Raw genomic sequence first — 21,575 nt, forward strand, 5'->3', positions numbered from 1 at the left:
GGGTCTTTTCATTCGCTGTCAACGCCCTGTGTTTCATTGTTACACTTATTTGTCTTTAGCTGTTGATCATACACTACGTGTGAACAGAATTCTCGTTAGTTTACAGTGCACATGCACCGTATCTGGCACTAGTTGGCTTGTGCATTTAGCCGTGCTGTGGTGCTGGAGGAACCGTGGAAGGCATCAGTGGTAGGTGAGGGGCAGTGCATGGGATAGCGACCTTGCACATGGTGTCTGATGCAGCACAGCAGAGAGGGGCAGTCTTAATCCTCACAGGTTTGCTGACGTTGCCGAGGGTGGTGTCTTATGTTGCTTTTAGAAGATTTTGTCAATGGATGTTGTCTCGCTTTTTTCTTAGGATGTGCATTCCAGGTACAGGACGGAGGCCCATCAGGACGTGGTGGGGAGATTTAATGAGAGGTAGGTCTGCAGGTCAGTTCCTACAGTTGCTGGGAATCAGAATGGAAGAAATGTTTCTATCTTGGACCCAACAAATTTGCTCTTGTATCAGAGGGCTTTCAAAACCAAGTGAGGCTTGTTTTGTTTTGAGACAGGTTTCAACTGTGTCGCGTTGGCTAGCCTCAAACTTAAGACTCACCTGCCTCGGCTTCCCAAGTGTTCATCCAGCTAGCAGTGAGATCCTGATAGCAGCTGTACTTGTAAAACCAACTGGATGAAGAGAGAGGGCTGGGCCAGAAACTGCGCTTAAATCTCGCTGCTGATCTGAGCAGCTTTGGCTCTTAGCTTATTGTTCTGCCCAAGGGGTGGTTTATCTGGAGCAGTGGTTCTCAGCCTTCCTAATACTGCGACCCTTCAGTACTGTTCCTCATGTTGTGGGGACTCCAACTATAAAATTATTTCTGTTATTACATAACTGTAATTTTGTGGTTGTTATAAATTGTAATGTAGGTATCTGATATTTGCAGTGGTCTTAGATGGCTGTGAAAGGTCATTAGAGTCCCAAAGGGGCCATAACCGTGGTTGAGAGCTGCTGCTTTGGATCGCTTTCCCAGAAGGCATCTCAGAGAGCACTAATTTTTGGGTTTTTTTGGGGGGGAGTTTGAGACAGGGTTTCTCTGTGTAGCCTTGGCTGTCTGGAACTTGCTCTATAGACCAGGCAGTCCTCGAACTCACAGAGATCCGCCTGCCTCTGCTTCCCGAATGCTGGGATTAAAGGCGCACGCCACTGTCCAGCTAGAGCACTAGTCTTTTAAGAGGGACCTTGTGGTAAGAGGGTTTTCTGTTCAGTTAAGTCTGGGAACTGTTGATAGTTTTATGAGTTTGTTGGAGCCCCTGAAATGTTTTGCAGCAGCTAGAACAGTAACTGTCGACCCCACAGGAGTCACATCAGATATCTATGTTATGATTCCTAACGTCATCAGAATTACAGTAGGAAGTAGCAATGAAATCATTTTATGGTTGGGGGTCACCACAACATGAGAAGCTGTATTAAAAGGTTGCAGCATTAGGAAGACTGAAATCCATTGAGCTATAACGTCTTTAACCGATTATTTTCCCCTGGAGCCTCCTTTTTAAAGAACCTAAATAGCCAGTGAAACTCTCTGAGCCACTGGTTCTCAACCTGTGGGGCAGGGATAAATGACCCTTTCACGGGGTTGCCTAGGACCACCGGAAAACATAGATTTTACATTATGATTCATAGCAGTAGTAAAATCAGTTATGAAGTAGCAAGGAAAATAATGTTATGGTTGGGGTCAGCACAACGTGAAGAACTCTAGTAAAGGGTCACAGCATTAGGAAGGCTGAGAACCATTGCTTTAAGCTTTGGTCTAGATCAGTAGTTTTCTATTGGGGATGACTTTGCCCTCTAGGTACATTTGGCAATATCAGGAGACGTTTGACCCTGGGGAGGGTGGGGTAGAGGTGCTATTGGCACTGAGTGTACAGAGCTAGGGTTGGTGCTGAAACCCCAGTGGACCAAACAGTCTCTGTGAAAAAGAACCATCAGCTCAGTTCTGCTGAGGCTAAGAAATCCTCCAGGCCTCAACAAGCTCGGGTTGTTCCGACTTCAGCTGAATATGGTGTAGGCAGGAGAGGAACAACTGCATGCTGGTGACTACTGTAGGTGCCTGTGAACGTAAAGATAAGTCTCTCTCTCTCTCTCTCTCTCTCTCTCTCTCTCTCTCTCTCTCTCTCTCTCTCTCTGTGTGTGTGTGTGTGTGTGTGCAGGTGCCCACAGTACCAGGAGGTAATGAGCTCTTGAAGTTGGTGTTACAGGTGGTTGTGAGCAACCCAACAAAAGTTCTTGGGAAACCCACCTGGGTCCTCTAGAAGGGGGCAGGCACTCTTAACTGCTGGTAGTCTGTCTAGCCCCCCCCTTTCTTTTAAGATTTATTTTATGTCTATGAATGTTTTATTTGCGTGCATGTCTGTGCAGCACATGCGTCTGGTGTGTCTGGTGCCAGTGGAGGTCAGGGAAGGGTGCTGGGTCCCCTAGAGTTGGATTCTGAACAGTTGTGAGCTGTCTTGTGAGTGCTAGGAGTCAAACCTGGGACTGCTACAAGAGCAAGAGTTCTCAGCCCCCAGGAGGCTCTTAAAAGCTTGCTGTCTTAGTCACTGTTACTGCCATGGAGACACCATGACCAAGGAAACGCTTATGAAAGAAAGCATTTAATAGAGGTTTACTTGGGTCTCAGAGGTTTAGTCCATTATCATCATGGCAGACAGCATGGCAGGATTATGGCAGCATCCCTGGCCGTGGAGCAGTAGCTGAGAGCTACATCCTTGATCTGCAGGCAAAGAGAGAAGGAGGATGGGCCTGGTGTTGGCTTTTGAAACCTCAAAGCTCCTCCTCCCACCCTCATCTTCCTCCAAAAAGGAGGAATCCTTTTCCTTCTCAAATAGTGCTACTCCCTGATGACTATGCATTCAGATAGATGAGCCCATGGGGGCCATTTTTGTTCAAACTGCTGCACATGCATGGAAAATTAAGAGGGCCTTTTTTCCCTCTTTTGCTTTTTTTCTTCCCGTGACAGGAGGCAGATTTGGGTTTGTGTTTCTCTGTATGACTGGTGACCATATGTGACTTGGGTCTGGAGTCCCAGCTGCCTTATTGCTAAGGAGCTTTGGGTAAGGGGTGGGCCAAATGATCCAGGAGCAGCGGGTGCCTGCTGACAGGGGAGCTCCTGTCTAGGGTCCTAGGTTTTCCTGTATAAATACACTCGGGTGACTTGCAGAGCTGGCTGAATCATCTCATTGAGCTCTACCTGGGTTCTGACTCTGGTGTTTCCTAAAGAAACTTGAGTCTTGCTTAGATGTTGCCTGCCTTTCCTGTCGCCTCACTGCAGCTGCTGTGTTCCACAGGTTTATTCTTTCCTTGGCCTCTTGTAAGAAGTGTCTGGTCATTGATGACCAGCTCAACATCCTGCCCATCTCCTCCCACATGGCCAGCATTGAAGCCTTACCTCCTCAGGCCCCAGTGAGTCTGGTTAGGGGGACTGGGATCTGGAGGGTGTTGTATAATTTCCATGTGAGCTCATAGGCCAGGGCAAACTGCTTTCTCTTCTCTGATAGGACGAGATGCTCAGCCCTGCTGCTCTGGAGCTGCAGGAACTGAAAGAGAGTTTGCAGGACACTCAGCCTGTGGGTGTTCTGGTGGACTGCTGCAGGACGCTGGACCAGGTAGGTGTGCACTCGGGGCTCCCGTGCTGATACTGACAACACAAGGTAGGGCGTCAGCTCTACTGTGTCGGGGTTGTGTTGTCTGTCAGTGAGCCGTGGTGGGAATGGGTTGTATTTAAAGAAGGAATTGTCTTCCATAGAGAATGATAGTTCTGTGTTCTTTAATGTCAGCTACGTTTGGTGATACAAAAGGTTTTGTTTTGTTTTTTTTCCTAGACAGGCTTTCTCAGTGTAGCCCTGAGTGTCCTGGAACTCACAGGCCTGCCTCTGCCTCCTGAGTGCTGGGATTAAAGGCGTGTGCCACCACTGCCCGACTGGTACAAAAGTTTCTGCTTATGACTTATATACAAGAGTGGGGGAAGGTGCTTCTGGCTCCTTTTACTAATGCCCCATCTACTGCGAATCCTCTCTGGGATCGATTGGCTTGGATCTATGCTAATAGCAATTTGAATGGAAACACCAAGACATGTTTCTGTGTTTGCTGATGTGACTGGCTAGTTTTATTCAGTGGCTTCTGGGCCATGATGCTTTGATAGTTAGCATGGCCCAAGGCCTTCAAGCTGCTGTTCTGCCCAGCCTTGGTCAGATGAGCAGCACAGGACTCCTCCCTCCTCATAGACAGCAGCTGCAGTGCTCCCTCCCCCACCCAGGACCGAGTTTCAATAGGCTGGCTTACCTTTTCCCTCTGGAAGTGCGGGCCTAAGCTCTTTGGGTGTTGGTTAGGTTGCAGCCTCTAGGTTGTTTTAAACCACTGCCAGTCTAGTGAACGAGGGAACAACAGGATTTGAGAGAAACTATGATACTGGGAACAACATTACCAAATAAAAGCAGCTTACTCAGGAGGCAGAAGCAGGAAGATTGCCGTGAGTTTAGTCCAGGTTGTGCTATGTAGTGAAATCCTTTCTCCAGAAAAAGGGCAGAGGCTCAGTAGAGTGCTCTCCTGGTGTGGATAAGGCCCAGGGTGATTACCCAGCATTGCATAAACTGGGAATTCTACTGCTCCGGAGGTGGAGGCAGGAGACTCAGAAGTTCAAGGTCATGGTGGGCAACCCTGAGTTCCAGACCAGCTTGGGATACGTGAGACCCTGTCTTTAGAAAGAAAGAAAAAGAAGCCGTGTAAAACAAACCAGTCAGTAAAGCACAAAGGCATACATGTTAATGAAGTAGAAAGTAGCGTCTGTGTTTCCAGCTGTTTTGCTATTACCAACAGTGGTGCCAGGTGTGATGATGATGCCTGTATTCTGCATACTTGTCCAGTGACTGACAGGAGGATAATTGTTTCTGAGGCCAACCTGAGCCATTGTCTCAGCCAGGAGCTGCTGGGTCAGAGACTGGGCATTGGAATGAGTGTGCTACCAGCTGGTAGTGCTGCTGACAGTGCAGGAAAATGCCTGCCTTCCAGTCTTCTCTACAGTTACATTTGAGTCTATACTAATCAGATGTGGGAACTTCTGATCATTGTTTTTAGTGAGCAAGGCAGGCAAATGATTATTGGTTATTTCTGTTTTGCTTTCCCTTTTGGTTATCATGTCTGCATTACTTATATATTTGTCTTTTTCATGTTAGCCTTTCATTTTAGATAAATATTTTAGGATACATTTTAGTCTATTTATAATTAGCATTTAGAACTTTACTTCCCTAGAATTTAAAAAGTAAAATGTAGTTCAGCAAAGGCCAAGTTAGTACCTGAAGCCTCAGTCCCTTGGGTGTTTCCATCAGAAGAACCTGGTGTCCTGAAGCCCTTCTCCATCTGTATTGGGCTTCATCTTAGAGCCATGGCCTTAAGAGCAAGACTTGCTCCTCAGGACCGGTCTCGGATCTCAGCGGGTGTCCAGATTTGATCCTGAGTGGTAGTGCGGCTCCCAGTTAGTCATTGTTTCCCTCTAGTGTGGCTGGGTGCCAGGCCTGGCAGTGAATGAGGATACCTGCTTCAGAGCCCATCCTCTGTAGGATGAGACAGATTCTGTGTGGAGGAAGTTAGCAAATCCTATGGTATAGTGGTAAGTGCTGTGTGGAGCCAAGAAAAAGGAAGGCGGCTTAGAGGCCTCAGGCACATCAGGGGCTTCTAGGTGGAGTGGGGAGGGGTGGAGTCTTTTAGAAAGCCTTGAAGGAGCTTTGCGTGGAGTTCCTGGGCAGAATAATGGCGGACCTGAGCACTATAGTGGTGGGCCTGAGACAGGAATGTGGTTCAGGTGCTTCAGGACCAGCAGGAAAGCCTGCAGGGCTAGCAGCTAGAGGGAGGTGGTGGGGGAGTTGTTAAGGCCACTGGGAAGTCCGAGATGTGAGAGATGGTGACGTGAAGAGTTTTGTGTGTCTCTTCTGGCTGCTGGGCTGACTGCAGGCTGTGGGAGGACGTGGGTCAAAGCAGGAAGGCCCATTATGAAGCTGCCGTTCTGGTGGAGTGAGCTGGGACAGGAAGGGCTGTGGGCAGAGCTGGAGAGGAGGGCACCAGGAATGGCAGGACCATTCTGAACATGTCACTGAAAGGACGTGCTAGAAAGCTGGGCTTGGGTGAGAAAATTGAGGGTTTAGCACAGAGAACTGAACAGTTAAACTCACATGGGGAAGCTAATAAGTGAAGGTTTAAGTTTGAGATACCTGTTGTATGAGTGGAGCTGCAGAGCAATGCTTGCAAGTATCTCAGAGTATGGCAGTGGAGAAGAGTCTTTCAGTGGAGACATTGGGCACTTGCTTGGTCCTTTTGGTCTTTTTGCTGTTGTTGGCTCCCCCCCCCCCCGGCTTTTTTTCAAGACAATGTTTCTCTGTTTGACAGCTCTGACTGTCCCAGAACTCACTCTGTAGAACAGGCTGGCCTTGAACTCACAGAGATTAAAGGCGTGCCTCAACATGCCCAGCAGTCCTTTTGGTCTTGGCAGAGCTGAGGAGCTGACCGAGGGGGTGCTGAGCAGTGCTTTCTGGCCTGTAGGAACTGATGCCCCTTTGGTTGGCCTCGGTGCCAGCCTGACGTCTACACCAAGATGGTGGTGAGAGCTTTTCTGGGTGTTCACTTAATGTTTACCTTTACACAGGCCAAAGCTGTTTTGAAATTCATTGAGGGAATCTCCGAAAAGACTCTGAGGAGTACTGTCGCCCTCACCGCTGCCAGGGGACGGGGCAAGTCTGCGGCCCTGGGCCTGGCTATTGCTGGGGCAGTGGCATTCGGGTAAGGGTTCCTTATGGGTAATGTGCAGGATTTGGGTTGGAATCAAACTGGTGGAGTTGTCTCTGCTTCCTCATCAGGGCTGGCCACCTGTAAGTTCTCTCTAGGTCCTGGGTGCTTGTCTGGAAGCAGCAGCACTGCCCCCCTGGTCACTGAGAGGCATACTGGGTGCAGAGGCAGTACCAGGACCCTTTTGTTCACTGCTTGCTTGAACAAGTACAGATGTAAAGAAAACCTGTCAGCATAGCATGAGTGTCGTGTTATGCCCTGCTAGCACTGGTTTTGAAGAGGAGTGTGCTCGGGTCTCAGCTGCTTTCTTCTTTCTCCCAAAAGCGTTCTTCCTTCTCCCTGCTATAGACTCTGCTTATCACTTGTGTGACAGAAGCAATCAAAAATGATTACTTAATTTTATTTTCTTCTTTAAAATGTCCTAAATCTCCTCATTTCTAAACCACCCTTCCCCCTTTCTTTTGTTCTTCAGGTATTCCAATATTTTTGTTACCTCCCCGAGCCCGGATAACCTCCACACCTTGTTTGAATTTGTATTTAAAGGATTTGATGCTCTGCAGTATCAGGTAGGAAAGCAGGGTAAGGCCGTCTGCTTTAATGCTGGCTAAGCCCACTGTTCTGTGGAATGCTTGCTTTCTCGATAGTCAGCCTAAAACTTGTCCCGGTTCACCTCTGTCTTCACCAGGAGCACCTGGATTACGAGATCGTACAGTCTCTAAACCCCGAGTTTAATAAAGCGGTGATCAGGGTCAACGTGTTCCGAGAGCACAGACAGACCATTCAGGTGAGGCTTGTCTCGGTCCTGCTCTGTGGGCCAGGGTCCTAGCTGTGTGGTGTCCCCATAGATGTGACTGCTGGTCCTTGACACAGCAGTGGCGTCTCAGCTGACCGTGAAGAAGCATTCCGGTCAGCTAATAGAAATGCATGTAGTAGGATTGAACAGCACAGTTTGTCTCTTGACTGATGAATGGACTAAGGGTATGCTAATAAGTGAAAAAAATCGTGGTTCTGGTCAGTTTGGGTTTTGCTGAGTTACTTAGGTTTTGAAATAGGATATCTGCAGCTAGAAGAATAACGTCACCATCTCAAAGAAAGAAGCTTTGCAGCATGTGCTGGGCATCTTTGTGGTTTAGCCAATGCCCCATTTCCCTTTCAAAGGACATTTTCCAGAAATCTTCAATAAATCTCGAGCCCTCTATAAGCCTAAATGCTCTGTACTTGTCTGAAAGCTTCAGTGTTGTTCAGTCTCTACGAGGCATCGTGTGACAGGATTACAGAGGCACCGAGACTCACTGGCTCTGGCTGGATGGATTCATTGATTGCTTTTGAAGTTAGATTGGAATGGGGAATGAGCCGAGTGAACTTGGCAGTTTCTGATCCTTGAACTTTAGCCTGAGGAAGCAGTGAGGAGACCTGTAGAGGAGACAGACACAGCGGTGACCTGTAGAGGAGATACAGTGGTGACCTGTAGAGGAGGCACAGACGTTACCTGTAGAGGAGACACAGACGTTACCTGTAGAGGAGACACACCTTTAGGCAGATGATTCACACCACTGTGTATGTCTTTACCCTAAGATTCTTAGTTTTATTAGATTACTTTTTTTTTTTAATTATTTTATGTATGTGGATATTTGTCTGCATATATAACTTCGTACCACATCTGTCTGGTGTCTGTTAAGGCCAGAAGAGGACTCTGCATTCCTTGGAATTGGAGTTAAAAATGGTTGGATCCACCAGATGGGTGATCACTGAGAGCGGCCAGTGCTCCTAACCCTAAGCCATCTCTGAAGCCCATGGATCTTTCTCTAGGCTCTTCATTTTGCCCATTCCATCCCCCTGGTCACCTCTGCTGAGGGAAAGCTGCTGCTCGTGTGGGGTGGGGTGGACTGTTGGCTCTGAGAGTACAGGGAACTGTGAAAACTCCAGAAATATACACAAACCAGAGAAGGAAAACATTTCCGTGAGGTGCCCTAGTTTGGCCCTGGTTTCTCTTTAGAATTGTGTAGCCAGCACCCTTTCTTTACAAGATGCCTGTGTGTGTGTAGACTCTGGATGAGTGCAGAGGAGGCGACTCCAACTGTGTTCTTACTAGGCTGGAGAGTGAGAGAGAAGAGCGTGCTCCCTGGAGGCCACTTTCTGTACTTTTATAAGGTGATTGTTAGGAATCAAGATGTGGGGCCCCATTGAAGATGTGAGACCAGGGGCGAGTTGGGCAGCTCCCTCCTTGATGCAGCCACCTCCAGAACAGCCTGATCTTCTTACTCTCCTAGGAAAGCACAGAGAGCAGCCAGCACTCTGATGCCAGCATTCACATTGGCGCCGTGCTGGCGGGCTGCTCGTGTGTCTGTGCGCAGGCTTCTGTACTGTCCTGCACCTTTTTATTCTGCTGTTCCAGACCTGTAGACTGACGCTTACACATCAGCTTGATGCACTTTAGTGCTGGGTGAGGAACTAGGGTTTGTTTTGTTTTGTTTTCTAGAACACTTAGAGAATTGTTGAGCTTTAGACTTAGATGTGTGTATGTCTAGTTTTGTGGATTTCTTCCAAATTCTCCTTTACAGTGTTTGTTCCTAGTTACCCTCAGACCACATTTTTTTTTGAGTTTTTATTTTCTTAAGTCCTGACACATTGTGGGTACAGTGCAGCAGCTCTGAGCTTTTGTTTTTGTTTTTTGTTTGTTTTGTTTGACCTCCGACTCACTGTCCTCTTGTGTAGGAGTGCCTGCTTGTTCGTCCCGGCTGTCCAGAGCCAAGATAATGACACACAAACTGTATTAATTAAATCACTACTTGGCTCATTAGCTCTAACTTCTTATTGGCTAACTCTTACATCTTAATTTAACCCATTTCTATTAATCTGTGTATCACCATGATATGCCAGCAAAGTTTTAGTATCTAGTCTATCTCGGGTGGCAGACCCATGGCGTCCCTGACTCCGCCCTCTTCCTCCCAGCATTCAGTCCAGTTTTCCCCGCCTACTTAAGCTCTGCCTTATCAACAGGCCAAGGCAGTTTCTTTATTAATTAATGGTAATCACAACACACAGAGGGGACTCTCAAATCACTCCTGTCTCAATTTTCTGATTATAGGTGTGAACCATCACACCTGGTTGTTTTGGTTGTTACTTGGCTTGGTTTGAGCCATAGTTTGCCTGTGTTATTCAGACTTACCCTAACTCACTGTGGAACCCTGGGCGCCTGAGAACTTCCTGCTTCACGTCCTAAATGCCAGTTTACTCATCTGTACCACCATGTGCAGTCTGTCTGTGTGCTGTCTCCCACAGTTCTTTGATTATTTGTGAAATTGAATTATCTTTAATTTTGTAGTTGGTTGTTCATATTGCCTCTTTGACATTTTAAAAATGGCAAAAAAAAAAAATAACCTAAAGAAATCAATGGGTTGTCTATTATACTTAGGACAACAGAGGTGGGGGAAAGGGAAGGGGTGTTGGCTGATGGGTATGGGGGATGGGAAGAAGAACAATGTGGACTTAGGAGAGAGGATCTGCAGTTTTGGCTACATGGGAAGTTTGAGGCTAGCCTGGGCTATATGACAATCTCCTTGCCTTCTCTCACCCCGCCCCCCCAAAAAAAGAGTCATCTGGAAATTGCCTACCACACCAGAGGTTGGTGGCGTCAAGACAGAGAGCACAGCACATAAATGAAGTCCAGTGCCACTTCATGCAGGAAGAGCTGTGCCTCCTACCACCGCCCTCCCCATAATCTGAGGCTGGAGAAAAGCATGAGACACAAAAGAAGGGAAGGGCTATAGCCACTGTCAGTCAATTCTTTAAGCCAGGCTATGTGCACGGTCCTTCGACATAACGATCTTGCTTCTTCCTTCTGTCTCTGTGTGTGCATGTTATGTACGTATATTTGTGAGTGAACATACACAGATGAGGGTATGTGTCGAGGCCAGAGGCCCACGTTGGGCATCTTCCTTGGTTGCTCTTACTCACTGAACTTGAGCTCCCAGACTGGGCTGGGCTGGCCAACAAGCCCAGGCAGTTCATCTCTGTCTCCTGACCACTGGGACTGCATATTCGTGTGCTGTGCGTTTATGTAGGTGTTGGGCAGGATCCAAACTCAGGCGCTCATGTTTGTGCAACAGATACGTTATTGACTGAGCCATCTCTCCACCCTTCTCCTGTGTTTTGTAGAAGAAAGAACACGAGGCTCTGTGAGATGGCATTAGCTGTTCAGGGTCACATAATCAGAGAGTGAAGTGTTTGGTCCCAGGTGTCCAGCCTAGAGCTCATTTCATTCTTGACTTGCCTAAGTAGATGTGGGAAAAGGGCGGGGGGGAAGGGGGACAGTGAGAGCGGACAGAGTGCCCTTTGTAGTCCTCATCGGTTATGGTGACTTCCGGTGGCCACACTTACAGTCCAAATCTTCTTTCTCTGCAGTACATCCACCCTGCAGACGCTGTGAAACTGGGCCAGGCTGAGCTCGTTGTGATTGATGAGGCGGCTGCTATTCCCCTACCCCTCGTGAAGAGCCTGCTTGGGCCCTACCTGGTTTTCATGGCATCTACCATCAATGGGTAAGCAACACTCTTGTCTGTGATATCGCAGACTAATTGAAATGTAAAGACTGTGATGGGTTTGACCATGCAAAACTAATCAGTATCAATGTGAGTCTGGGCAGCTTTGTTCTCCCGGGGCTTCTTCTGCAGGAACTGCCTCTTCCTTGTTGCTCCCCTCTGATCTGATGTTAAGTGGGCACCATAAGATTATAGAATCGTGGAGCCTTATGTGATTCATTCCTGTCTAAATACGGTCAGGTTTTAAAAAGTGCCTGCTAGCAATACCAGTGTCATATTACATGTGGAAATGTAATATTAAAATAGCTATAGTTAGCATTAAAACAGGCTTATATTATTATTCTTAAAACTTTAAAATAGATAATTCAATTCACCTTATATAGAAAAATGGCAGAAAATAGGTAGCCGACAAAAGGAAAAAAGTAAGCGATAGAATGCAAGCTTAGTATTGCCGAGGCCTTGGATTAATCCCAGCACCTAGAAATTTCAGAAAGAAGGGGTTGGGAAGATGACTCAGTGTAAGAGTGCTTGCTTTGTTAGCACAAGAACCTACTTTGAATTCCCAGCATCCACATAAAAAGCTAAACTTGGCCGTAACCTTAGTGGAAGGGGTCGGGAACAGTCCGATCTGAGAGCCCACTGTGCAGCCAACCAGACTGGGGAAGGTGATGTGGTGGATTTCAGTCAGTGAGAGTGTAACCCAGGGAACAGTAAGGGAAGGAATCTCCCAGTGTCCTGCTCTGGTCTCCACATGAATACAGTCTCATGGCTCATACAAGCATATGCATGTATCACATGTAGACCACATACATAGATATACACATGAGAGAAAGGAAAGAAAAATCCCTCATCCCAGCTATGTAGATGCTTTGTGTATATGTTCTATGCACTTACTTTTCATTTATTTATTTATTTGTTGTTTTGAGACAGGGTCTTTACTGTGCAGACCAGGCTGGCACTGAACTCAGAGATCTGCCTGCCTCTGCCTCCTAAGTGCTGGGATTAAAAGTGTATGTCCCACACTGGCCTTTTCATTTTGAACAAGAACATAAAGTTTACATACTGTTGTTAATATGTTTTACATATGTATTGTGAGATCTCTCAAGGCCGATAAAAATGTATATTCAGTATTGAAAAGATTCCTGTACAGAAATCACATCTTTAAGAGAATTCTGTATTTTTCAGATTTATAATTATGACTACTAACATCAAAAGTATTTAAGATGAACAGATTTTTACCATTAAAGCAGCTTTATTGTGATGAGCTTCCCAATGTCAAGTCTATAATTCACAGTTCCATAACCATGCTCACCACAGTCAAAACTCTGCTCTCTCCTCCTGCCACGTGAGTCCCAGGGGGTCAGACTCAGGCCTTGAGGCTAGGTGGCAGGTGCCATCTCGTCACCCAGTGCGCAGTCCTCTATAGTTGGCTTTTTTACGTACCTCCAGTGCTCCAGGGTTCACCTGTGTAGCCGTGCCAATATTTCTTTCCTTTTTGTGGCTGAGTGATGCTATGCGTGGGGAGAGGTTCTGCTTGCTTGTCTGTGAGGGATGTGGGTTCTTTCTCTGCTTGGCTATTAGCGAAGCTCTATACACGTTTGTATACGGGTTTCTGTGTGATATTTTTTTTTTCAGTCCTTTTGGATATTGCAACTGAGGAGTAGGATTACTGTGTCAAACTGAAACTATAACCATATGACAGGCTGCCAGATTGTTTTCCAGAGAGCTGCACCATTTATTTCCCAATATTTCAATAGCTTGTTGCCAAGCATGATCCACCCCTCCCCCAAAAAATTATTGAATGGAAAGATGCAGAAATCTTGTTTTGCCTAGCTTGTATTAGACTGTATTGTTGAACAATTGTTACTAATTATTGCTATTTGGTTACCGTACCTAATTTATTATAGTTAAACTTTACCACTGATATGCATGTATAGGGAAACCATGGCATGCATATGGGATTTAATCCTAGCTATGGAATGCTCCCCCTCTGCCGAAGGGTTTAGAACTGTGTGAGGATTCCAAATTCCCCTTGTACGCTTGTATATTTGATGATGGTAGCTATTTCTGCTGACTCTGAAATGGTGTCTCACTTTGCTTTGCGTTTGTTTTCCCCTGACTAATGATGCCCAGGATCCCTTGCTTGCTGTTCTTTTCTCTGCCTCCCTTCCGTACTGGGGGTTGAACCTAGGCCGTTTCTCATGCTAGACAAACACTCTACCACTGAACTACATCCTCAGGCTGCTCCGCTTATTTTTCTGGTTGGGTTATTTGGTTTTTTATTATTGAGGTGTAAGGTTTATATTCTAGGTACAAGACCCTTATCAAATACATTATTTACAAAAATTCTCTTCTGTTTTGTGGGTTTTCTACTTTTTTGATAACAGCTTTTTAAACAGGAAAGTTTAAATTTTGTTGCTTTTTTTATTCATGGGTTAATTTTTTAACATTTATTTGTGTGTATGTGATGCGTGTGTGTACACGTGCAAGGGGGTGGGTGTTTGTGTATTACAGTGTATTATGAGTGGAGGTCAGAGGACAGCCTGCCAGAGTCAGTATGCAGTCCCAGGACCTCAGACCAACCGTCAGGTTTGGCAGCAAGCATCTTTACCTGCTTAGCCATCTTTCTGGCCTGAATTTTGTTGTTTTTTTAAATAAATAGGATTCCTTTGGAGAAATTTATTCTGTGGGGTAGTAGGGAAGAATACAACCCTTGAGTTTTGTAGTGTTTGATCATTCTGTACAAGTAGGATTTGAGTAAAAGGAAGCAGTCTTAGCCTTGGAATGTAATAACAGACACTATGAAACTATGTAGTAAATACTAAAGTAAAATAGAAAACCATCAGTAGTGCATGTCCTGTGACTATGTGTGGCCATACTGCTAACAAGAAAGAAATGTTCAAAAATGAAGAGCTGGCTCAGTGAGAAAATTATAAATGGCTTAATATTTTCAAGTTTTAAAATTACATTTCTTAGCAGGGCAGTAGTGGTGCATGCCTTTAATCCCAGCATTTTAATTCCAGGCAGAGGTAGGTAGATCTCTGTGAGTTTGAGCCAGCCTGGTCTACAGAGGGAGTTCCAGGATAGCCAGGGCTACACAGAGAACTATCTGGAAAAACTGTGTATATAAAACATTGTGTGTGTGTCTGTGTGCACATACTCACTCACCTGCACAGATATATGTGGAGGTCAGAGGATAGCTTGCACGAGTCTCATTCTGTCGTGTGGGTGCCGGGGATTAGAGTTGGGTGCCTCGGCTTGGCAGCAAGTGCTAGGCACTTTACCCACTGAGCCATCTTACCGGCCCCAGTTCTGAGGTTCTGGTCTATGCTGTCACTCATGACATACAGCACATTTCATTTTTATTATCCATCTACTTTTTGTACATGAGTGCTCAGTCTTCATGCACACCCGAAAAGGGAATCAGATCCCATTACAGATGGTTGTGAGCCACCATGTGGTCGCTGGGATTTGAACTCAGAACTTCTGGAAGAGCAGTCAAGTGCTCTTAATTGCTGAACCATATTTTCAGCCCTATTTTAATTTTTACTATTTATTTTGTCTTATGTATGAGTGTTTTACTTGCTTATGTGTGTGCACCATGTGCTCGCTTAGTGCCCTCAGAGGTCAGAAGAGGGTGTCCGACCCCCTGGAACTGGAGTTACAGATGGTTGTGAGCCACCAGGTGAGTACTGGGAAGTGAACCTAGGACCCTCTCTGCAAGACCAACAAGTGCTTTTAGCTTCCGAGCCTCCTCTCTAGGCCCATATTTGTCTGTGGATGTGTGTGAGGAACAACCCGCCTCGGGGGTGTTCCTAGCCTCTGTCCCGTCAGAGACAGAGCCTGTTGTTTGCTGCTCATACACCAGCCTAGCTGCCTCCCAAGCTTCCCGAGAGGCTCCTGTCTGTGCCTCCCATTGTAGGCACACGGAATTCCAGATACATGCTACCAAGCCTTGCTTTGCGTGGTCTATGGGGACCCAAACTCAGGTCCTCACGTTTGCATGGCAAGCACTTTACCTATTGAATCATTCACCTGGCTCTCTGTCATCTCTTTAGGCTAAAGGAGTAAAAAGAATCATCTGGCAAGGGGCACTGGAGAGATGGCCCAGTGGTTAAGAGCACTGAGCCCTCTTGTAGAGGACTTGATTCCATTTCCAGTATCCACGCGTTGCTCAAAACCATTTGTAATTCCATTTCCAGGGAATCTGATGCCCTCTTCTAGCCTCAGTGGGTATCAGGCAGGCACTGATACACATTTATACTTGTAAGCAAAAACACTTATACATGTAAAATAAAAGCAAGTCAGTCTTACAGAAAGAATCACTTGGGTAGTGGATTTGATTTTCCACATGAAAACGTCTCTGTTCATATCTTCACATAATTTCTGGTAGAACCAATTGATAGTGACTGTGTAGCATTGTTCCAGTCTCGCTGGTTAGTGGCTTTGTTTATATCATCTCTCAGGCCTTATTTTCACATCACAGTCCTGTGAAACATGTAGGGTAATCACCTTTGGGGATGAGGGTGACCAAGTTCCCCACCCAGAGGTGCTGAAGTCCACACTAGGGCCTGATTGTGAGCCTGAATAGTTCCTAGGCAAGTCACCTGGAACATGTGTGTGCTGTGCTGGAGTTCAGATGAGCAAGATGGTCTTGGCTTCATCTGGCTGTCTCTGCTTAGATAGTAGATTGGGGACCATGTCTGACTGCCTTTGTTTGTCTTCTAGCTATGAGGGCACTGGCCGGTCACTGTCCCTCAAACTCATTCAGCAGCTTCGTCAGCAGAGCGCCCAGAGCCAGGTCAGCACCACTGCTGAGAATAAGACCACAACGACAGCCAGACTGGCCTCAGGTACCTAGAATAAGACCCCAGCAACAGCCAGACTGGCCTCAGGTACCTAGAATAAGACCCCAGCAAAAGCCAGACTGGCCTCAGGTACCTAGAATAAGACCCCAACGACAGCCAGACTGGCTTCCACTACCTAGCCGGCCTCTCGCTATCTCGCCCCAGGACTCATGGCAGTACCAAAACCTGATGCTGTCCGAAAGCTTGAGTCCTAGGAGACGGTAGCCTTTTGAGGAGTACTGTAGTCCAGTCACCAGGTGGGAACTTGGGTCTTTGGATTCCTGAGACCTTTTGGTCTCTTCTCAAAGACATGGGTAGCGCCGGGCGGTGGTGGCGCACGCCTTTAATCCCAGCACTCGGGAGGCAGAGGCAGGCGGATCTCTGGGAGTTCGAGGCCAACCTGGTCTACAGAGCTAGTTCCGGGTCGGGCACCAAAGCTACAGAGAAACCCTGCCTCGAAAAACCAAAAAAAAAAAAAAAAAAAAGACATGGGTAGGGTATATTGATTTAGTGGGAATCTTTTTTTTTTTTTTTTTTTTTTTTTTTGGTTTTTCAAGACAGGGTTTCTCTGTGGTTTTGGAGCCTGTCCTGGAACTAGCTCTTGTAGACCAGGCTGGTCTCGAACTCACAGAGATCCGCCTGCCTCTGCCTCCCTAGTGCTGGGATTAAAGGCGTGCGCCACCACCGCCCGGCTTAGTGGGAATCTTTTAAGTTGGGGTTAGAGCTGGGTAAGTGAATATCTAGCCCAAAACCTTAAATCCCCCAGTTGAAATTCTTGAGCCATGACTATCTGGATACTATCATAGATCAAGTGGAATATCCCTATTGCTCTTAAATGCTGTATGTTGCATAATGGTTTCTAATTGTATGTGTTGTGGGCAACAGCTCGGACATTGCACGAGGTTTCCCTCCAAGAGTCAATCCGATATGCCCCCGGGGATGCGGTAGAGAAGTGGCTGAATGACCTGCTGTGCCTGGACTGCCTCAACATCACCCGAATCATTTCCGGCTGCCCGTTGCCCGAGGCCTGTGAGCTGTATCCTCTGTGAGGGCTGAAGCGGGTAGAGAAGGGTTGGGCGCAGTGCAGTGGCGTGCACCGATAGTCCTTGTCCTGATTTGGGGATTTGGGAGGCTGAGGCAGGACGTTGTGGACCCATGAATTCAGGACCAGCCCAAGCAAAATTGTGAGCAGTGAAATCTCTCTCTCTCTCTCTCTCTCTCTCTCTCTCTCTCTCTCTCTCTCGATTTTATTTGAGACAGGGTTTTTCTTTGTAGCCCTGGCTGTCCTGGAAATCCCTCTATACACCAGGCTGACCTTAAATTCCCAGGATCCGTTTGCCTCTGACTCTCCAGTGCTGGGATTAAAGGCGGGCGCCACTACTTGGCAAGGTGTTGCCTTTAAAACTCTTTTTTGAGGAACATATCCAATTTTGTTTCTCAGATCCGGCACTGTAGTTTCTCCTCAGGCTGCTAGACTCCTTGTCCTGAAATGGGGGAAATGCTGTTCTCAAGCTGGGGGAAACTTTTTCTGGTGTGTCTTGTTTTGGGTTCTTTGTGGTTTGTTCCCATTGCTTAACTCTAGACCAGCTACTATGTTAACAGAGATACTCTCTTTTGCTACCACAAAGCCTCTGAAGTCTTCCTCCAGCGGCTCATGGCCCTCTATGTGGCGTCTCATTACAAGGTAACCTACTTACTGTTCTGTCGTGCCCTGCAGCAGGGAGCAGTCCTCGAGTCTTCCTACTCGGGGATCCAGGTGGCCATTCCATTGGGACTTAAATGTGTCCAGTGATCTTGTTGGAGGGGTCATATTCCCTATTTATGGCTTGTGTGGTTTGGGTCAGGCTTTGGACAGTGTCAGTGGCACGAGTAGGTGCTGGAGGGGTGGGGGCTGCGTTGCCCATCTTGAAGGGCACTGGCATTGCTAGCCAGTAGACTGCCTAAACTGATGGGCTGAAGTGGGATCAGCACTTGAAGCCCAGAGGTGCTTTCTGGCCTAAGGCCAGCCCATCCTGCTGAATTCAGGAGCAGGGAACCTGAGCTTAGCGCAGTGAGACACAGTGCTAATGGGTTGCAAGGGTTGCTCCCTAAGGGTCCTGGTATTACAGCATTTCATGAACACCGTGCTTTCCTGAAATAGCGAACAGCCTTTTCTCTGGAGAAACCTTCTCAGTTGTGCAGTAAATAGTGTCAGATAACTTCTGCTCCATGGCCTTAGTGTTGAGCCCGAGAGGACAAGACAGTAGGGTTTTAGGCCCGTGAGCCATTGTGGAGTCCTGGCTAGCCACAGTGATAGAAAAGCGCTTTGCTAGGCTTGGAGCCTCGCTTGGCTTGGAAAAGGCAGAGCTGCAGCACCCATCGATTCTCAGTGGGCCTCGGGAGTGAAGGATGCATAAGGTGTGCATTGCACTGACCACATGTGTGCCTGCAGAACTCCCCCAACGATCTGCAGATGCTCTCTGATGCGCCGGCTCACCACCTCTTCTGCCTGCTGCCACCCGTGCCCCCGACCCAAAATGCCCTGCCGGAAGTGCTTGCAGTTGTCCAGGTACAGAGCAGAGAGAAGCATGGTGCGGCGTTGGTTTGGGGAGCTCTTGGGCATTCGCGTGGATAGGGAAGCTACTGGGTCCTGACTTGGGTCTAGGCGGGTGGGTCAGTTGAGGCAATGGGGGGGCCTGCCCTGGAGAAAGCTGACATGCTCAGAAACCTGCTCATGGTTGGAGAAAAGGCAGAATGGCTTTTCCCCTTTTATTGCGAAAGCATTACATGATTCTTGTAAACTTAAAGGCTATATGAAGAAAAGAGTTTAACTCCTGGTGTGTGTGTATGTGTGTGTGTGTGTGTGAGAGAGAGAGAGAGAGAGAGAGAGAGAGAACACCATCTGCCATTTTTCCTTCCTTCCCATAAACTTGGGATTATAGATGTTAGATTCTTCTACAGTGTGTCAGTATTTGTAATCTACATAATATTTAAAGGCTACATGGTGCTTTATTGCATGTTCAGACAGGATTTGTCTACACGGTGCTTTATTGCATGTTCAGACAAGATTTGTCTCATGCCTTTCCTCTCACAGACTTGGGCTTTTTGGAATTGTGTGCTATTCCATATAGGGCTGTATGTATATCCTGTGTCTTCATTGATGTGTGTTTAAGTGGTGCATGCTGCTTGACCTCCATGGAGACCCTCTTATGCTCTGACTTGCTCTTTGGTGCCTTTGAGTTAATGATAACCTTCGACACAATAATGAAGCCTCCAGTAGTCAGTGTTGGGCTTGAATCTAGAAACAATGGCTTAGGAAACCAACAGAGCGTGGGATCTGGGACTAGCTCATGCCTTCCCTGTCTTGTTTCCCCTAGGTGTGCCTCGAAGGAGAGATTTCTCGCCAGTCCATTTTGAATAGCCTATCTCGAGGCAAGAAGGCTTCAGGGGACCTGATTCCATGGACAGTGTCAGAACAGGTGAGGGAGGGACGATCCCGGCATGTCTGAATAGCAAGCTGACTGTCAGAGGTTGTTTGTATTGCTAAGCCACTGGCTTGTGTCTCCCACAGTTTCAAGATCCAGACTTTGGAGGCCTTTCTGGTGGACGGGTTGTTCGAATTGCAGTTCACCCGGACTATCAAGGGGTAACACATCTTCCCTCCTGTCAAATCTTGTGCATTGCTGTTTGATGGGCTCCTAACAGCTCCTTAGGGCGGGTGTGCCTATGTGTCTGAAGAAGAAGCTAGTTATAGAAGGGACATTTTAGGTGTACTCTGCTCTGCAGAATTTAGCCAGAGGTTGGGGTGGGCGGGTGGTCCAGGTTGTTGGTATGTACTACTTTTCCTGTGTTAGGACTCAGGACATGTTTGATTGTTCGTAATTGCCTTCTGTCGCTCTGAAGTCTCATTGAGGAGTCGGCTGTAGAAGTGTTCCTTTCTGCAGTGGCATAGCCAGCTGTCCTTAGACTCAGGTTGCAAGTGAGTTCTGATTGGTGGGCTAGACCGATGTAATAACTCAGACCCTACTATGTGGGACACCAGAGCCAGCTTTGACAGCTTTGAGTTTTATTGATAGCGTTTTCCAAAAGCAGTTTGACCATGAGCAAATCTCTAGAAGCGGACGACAGTGGCTTAGACAGACTGATACGACTCTTCCCTCTGCTCTTTTCCTGTGTACAGATGGGCTATGGCAGCCGGGCCCTGCAGCTGCTTCAGATGTACTATGAAGGCAGGTTCCCTTGTCTGGAGGAGAAGGTCTTTGAGACACCACAAGAAATCCACACTGTGAGCAGTGAGGTAAGTCTGTTCTGGCAAAGCTCCAGTCGTAGCTCTGAGAGGAGGACTCTTTGGGCTCTTACCCGTTTGGACAGCCAGCCACGTTCTCCACCTAACACTGGTAGAGTGTCTCAGCCTAGTCACCCGCATCATCTGCCACAGCGGAAACTCTGGGACTGAGTGCGGCTTACCAGCCTGCATGTGTGCTGCCCAGCAACTTAGAGAAACTGCTCTCCAGTGGCCTCTGTTGGTATTAGTCCAGGCGACAGAGTTCTACTTGCCGTCCTAAGGCGACCTGCACTAGTGACTTACAAACCTTCACAGATCTGCGTAGAGTGCCCTGGGAGAGCTTGTGGGCTTTGATTTAGCACTGGGCCAAGGTGGGTTACTCTCCAAGGTCATAGAGGTGCCAGGTGACGGAATCAATTTCATGCTGCATTTTTCAGAACCCTACCTCTGTCCCTTCTAAAGTGGCATTGCTAGACTGGTGGCTTTTCCTTGCATTCTAGCGAGCTTGGGGACTCTGATTTCACACATGCCTAGGTGTATGGAGTACCTAAGGTGGTCACTTGACTCTTGGGGTCCTGTTTAAAAACCATAGCAGCACACTAAGAAACCTGTGTTTTGTTGTGTGATATACTGGGTGGCTTGAGACCGCTGCTGTCTGCTTCGCTTTGCTGAGGGGATGGTGTCCTCATCCTAGGCCGTCAGCTTGCTGGAAGAAGTCATCACTCCCCGGAAGGATCTGCCTCCCTTGCTCCTCAAGTTGAATGAGAGGCCTGCAGAGCGCCTGGATTACCTGGGGGTTTCCTATGGACTGACCCCCAGGCTCCTCAAGTAAGTGCCCGTCTATTGTCTGGCTCCAGCCCATGGCACTGGAAGAAGACAGTTCTGTGGGTGGTGTCCCCCTGTGCAGCTGGGGTCGTGTCATTATCTGCTGCTTTATACTCCTCCTGGCCCTTCTTTCTTAATCTCTCAGCTGCTTTCCAGAGGGCATAAATGGTGATCACCCTCCCCCCTTTCCCTTTTTGTAGGTTCTGGAAACGAGCTGGATTTGTTCCTGTCTATCTGAGACAGACCCCAGTGAGTGAGGCTTGGGGCAGAGGAAGGGTTGGGTTTGT

General features: G+C 47.4%; 1 protein-coding gene across 1 annotated transcript in view; it reads left to right on the forward strand.

Annotated features, from left to right (window-relative positions):
- Nat10 (N-acetyltransferase 10) overlaps window positions 1–21,575 on the forward strand; it is a 41,610-nt gene that overhangs the window by 11,248 nt on the left and 8,787 nt on the right. The window contains exons 6-21 of the mRNA XM_057781787.1: window positions 359–420; window positions 3,325–3,439; window positions 3,535–3,642; window positions 6,672–6,805; window positions 7,284–7,377; window positions 7,497–7,595; window positions 11,216–11,352; window positions 16,081–16,205; window positions 17,085–17,235; window positions 17,787–17,883; window positions 18,631–18,747; window positions 19,556–19,657; window positions 19,750–19,824; window positions 20,359–20,475; window positions 21,158–21,291; window positions 21,489–21,537. Coding sequence (XP_057637770.1) covers window positions 359–420; window positions 3,325–3,439; window positions 3,535–3,642; window positions 6,672–6,805; window positions 7,284–7,377; window positions 7,497–7,595; window positions 11,216–11,352; window positions 16,081–16,205; window positions 17,085–17,235; window positions 17,787–17,883; window positions 18,631–18,747; window positions 19,556–19,657; window positions 19,750–19,824; window positions 20,359–20,475; window positions 21,158–21,291; window positions 21,489–21,537 — 1,716 coding nt within the window. The remainder of the gene's footprint in view (window positions 1–358; window positions 421–3,324; window positions 3,440–3,534; window positions 3,643–6,671; window positions 6,806–7,283; window positions 7,378–7,496; window positions 7,596–11,215; window positions 11,353–16,080; window positions 16,206–17,084; window positions 17,236–17,786; window positions 17,884–18,630; window positions 18,748–19,555; window positions 19,658–19,749; window positions 19,825–20,358; window positions 20,476–21,157; window positions 21,292–21,488; window positions 21,538–21,575) is intronic.

This window comes from Chionomys nivalis, chromosome 9 (assembly GCF_950005125.1).
Source record: "Chionomys nivalis chromosome 9, mChiNiv1.1, whole genome shotgun sequence".
NCBI lineage: Eukaryota > Metazoa > Chordata > Mammalia > Rodentia > Cricetidae > Chionomys > Chionomys nivalis.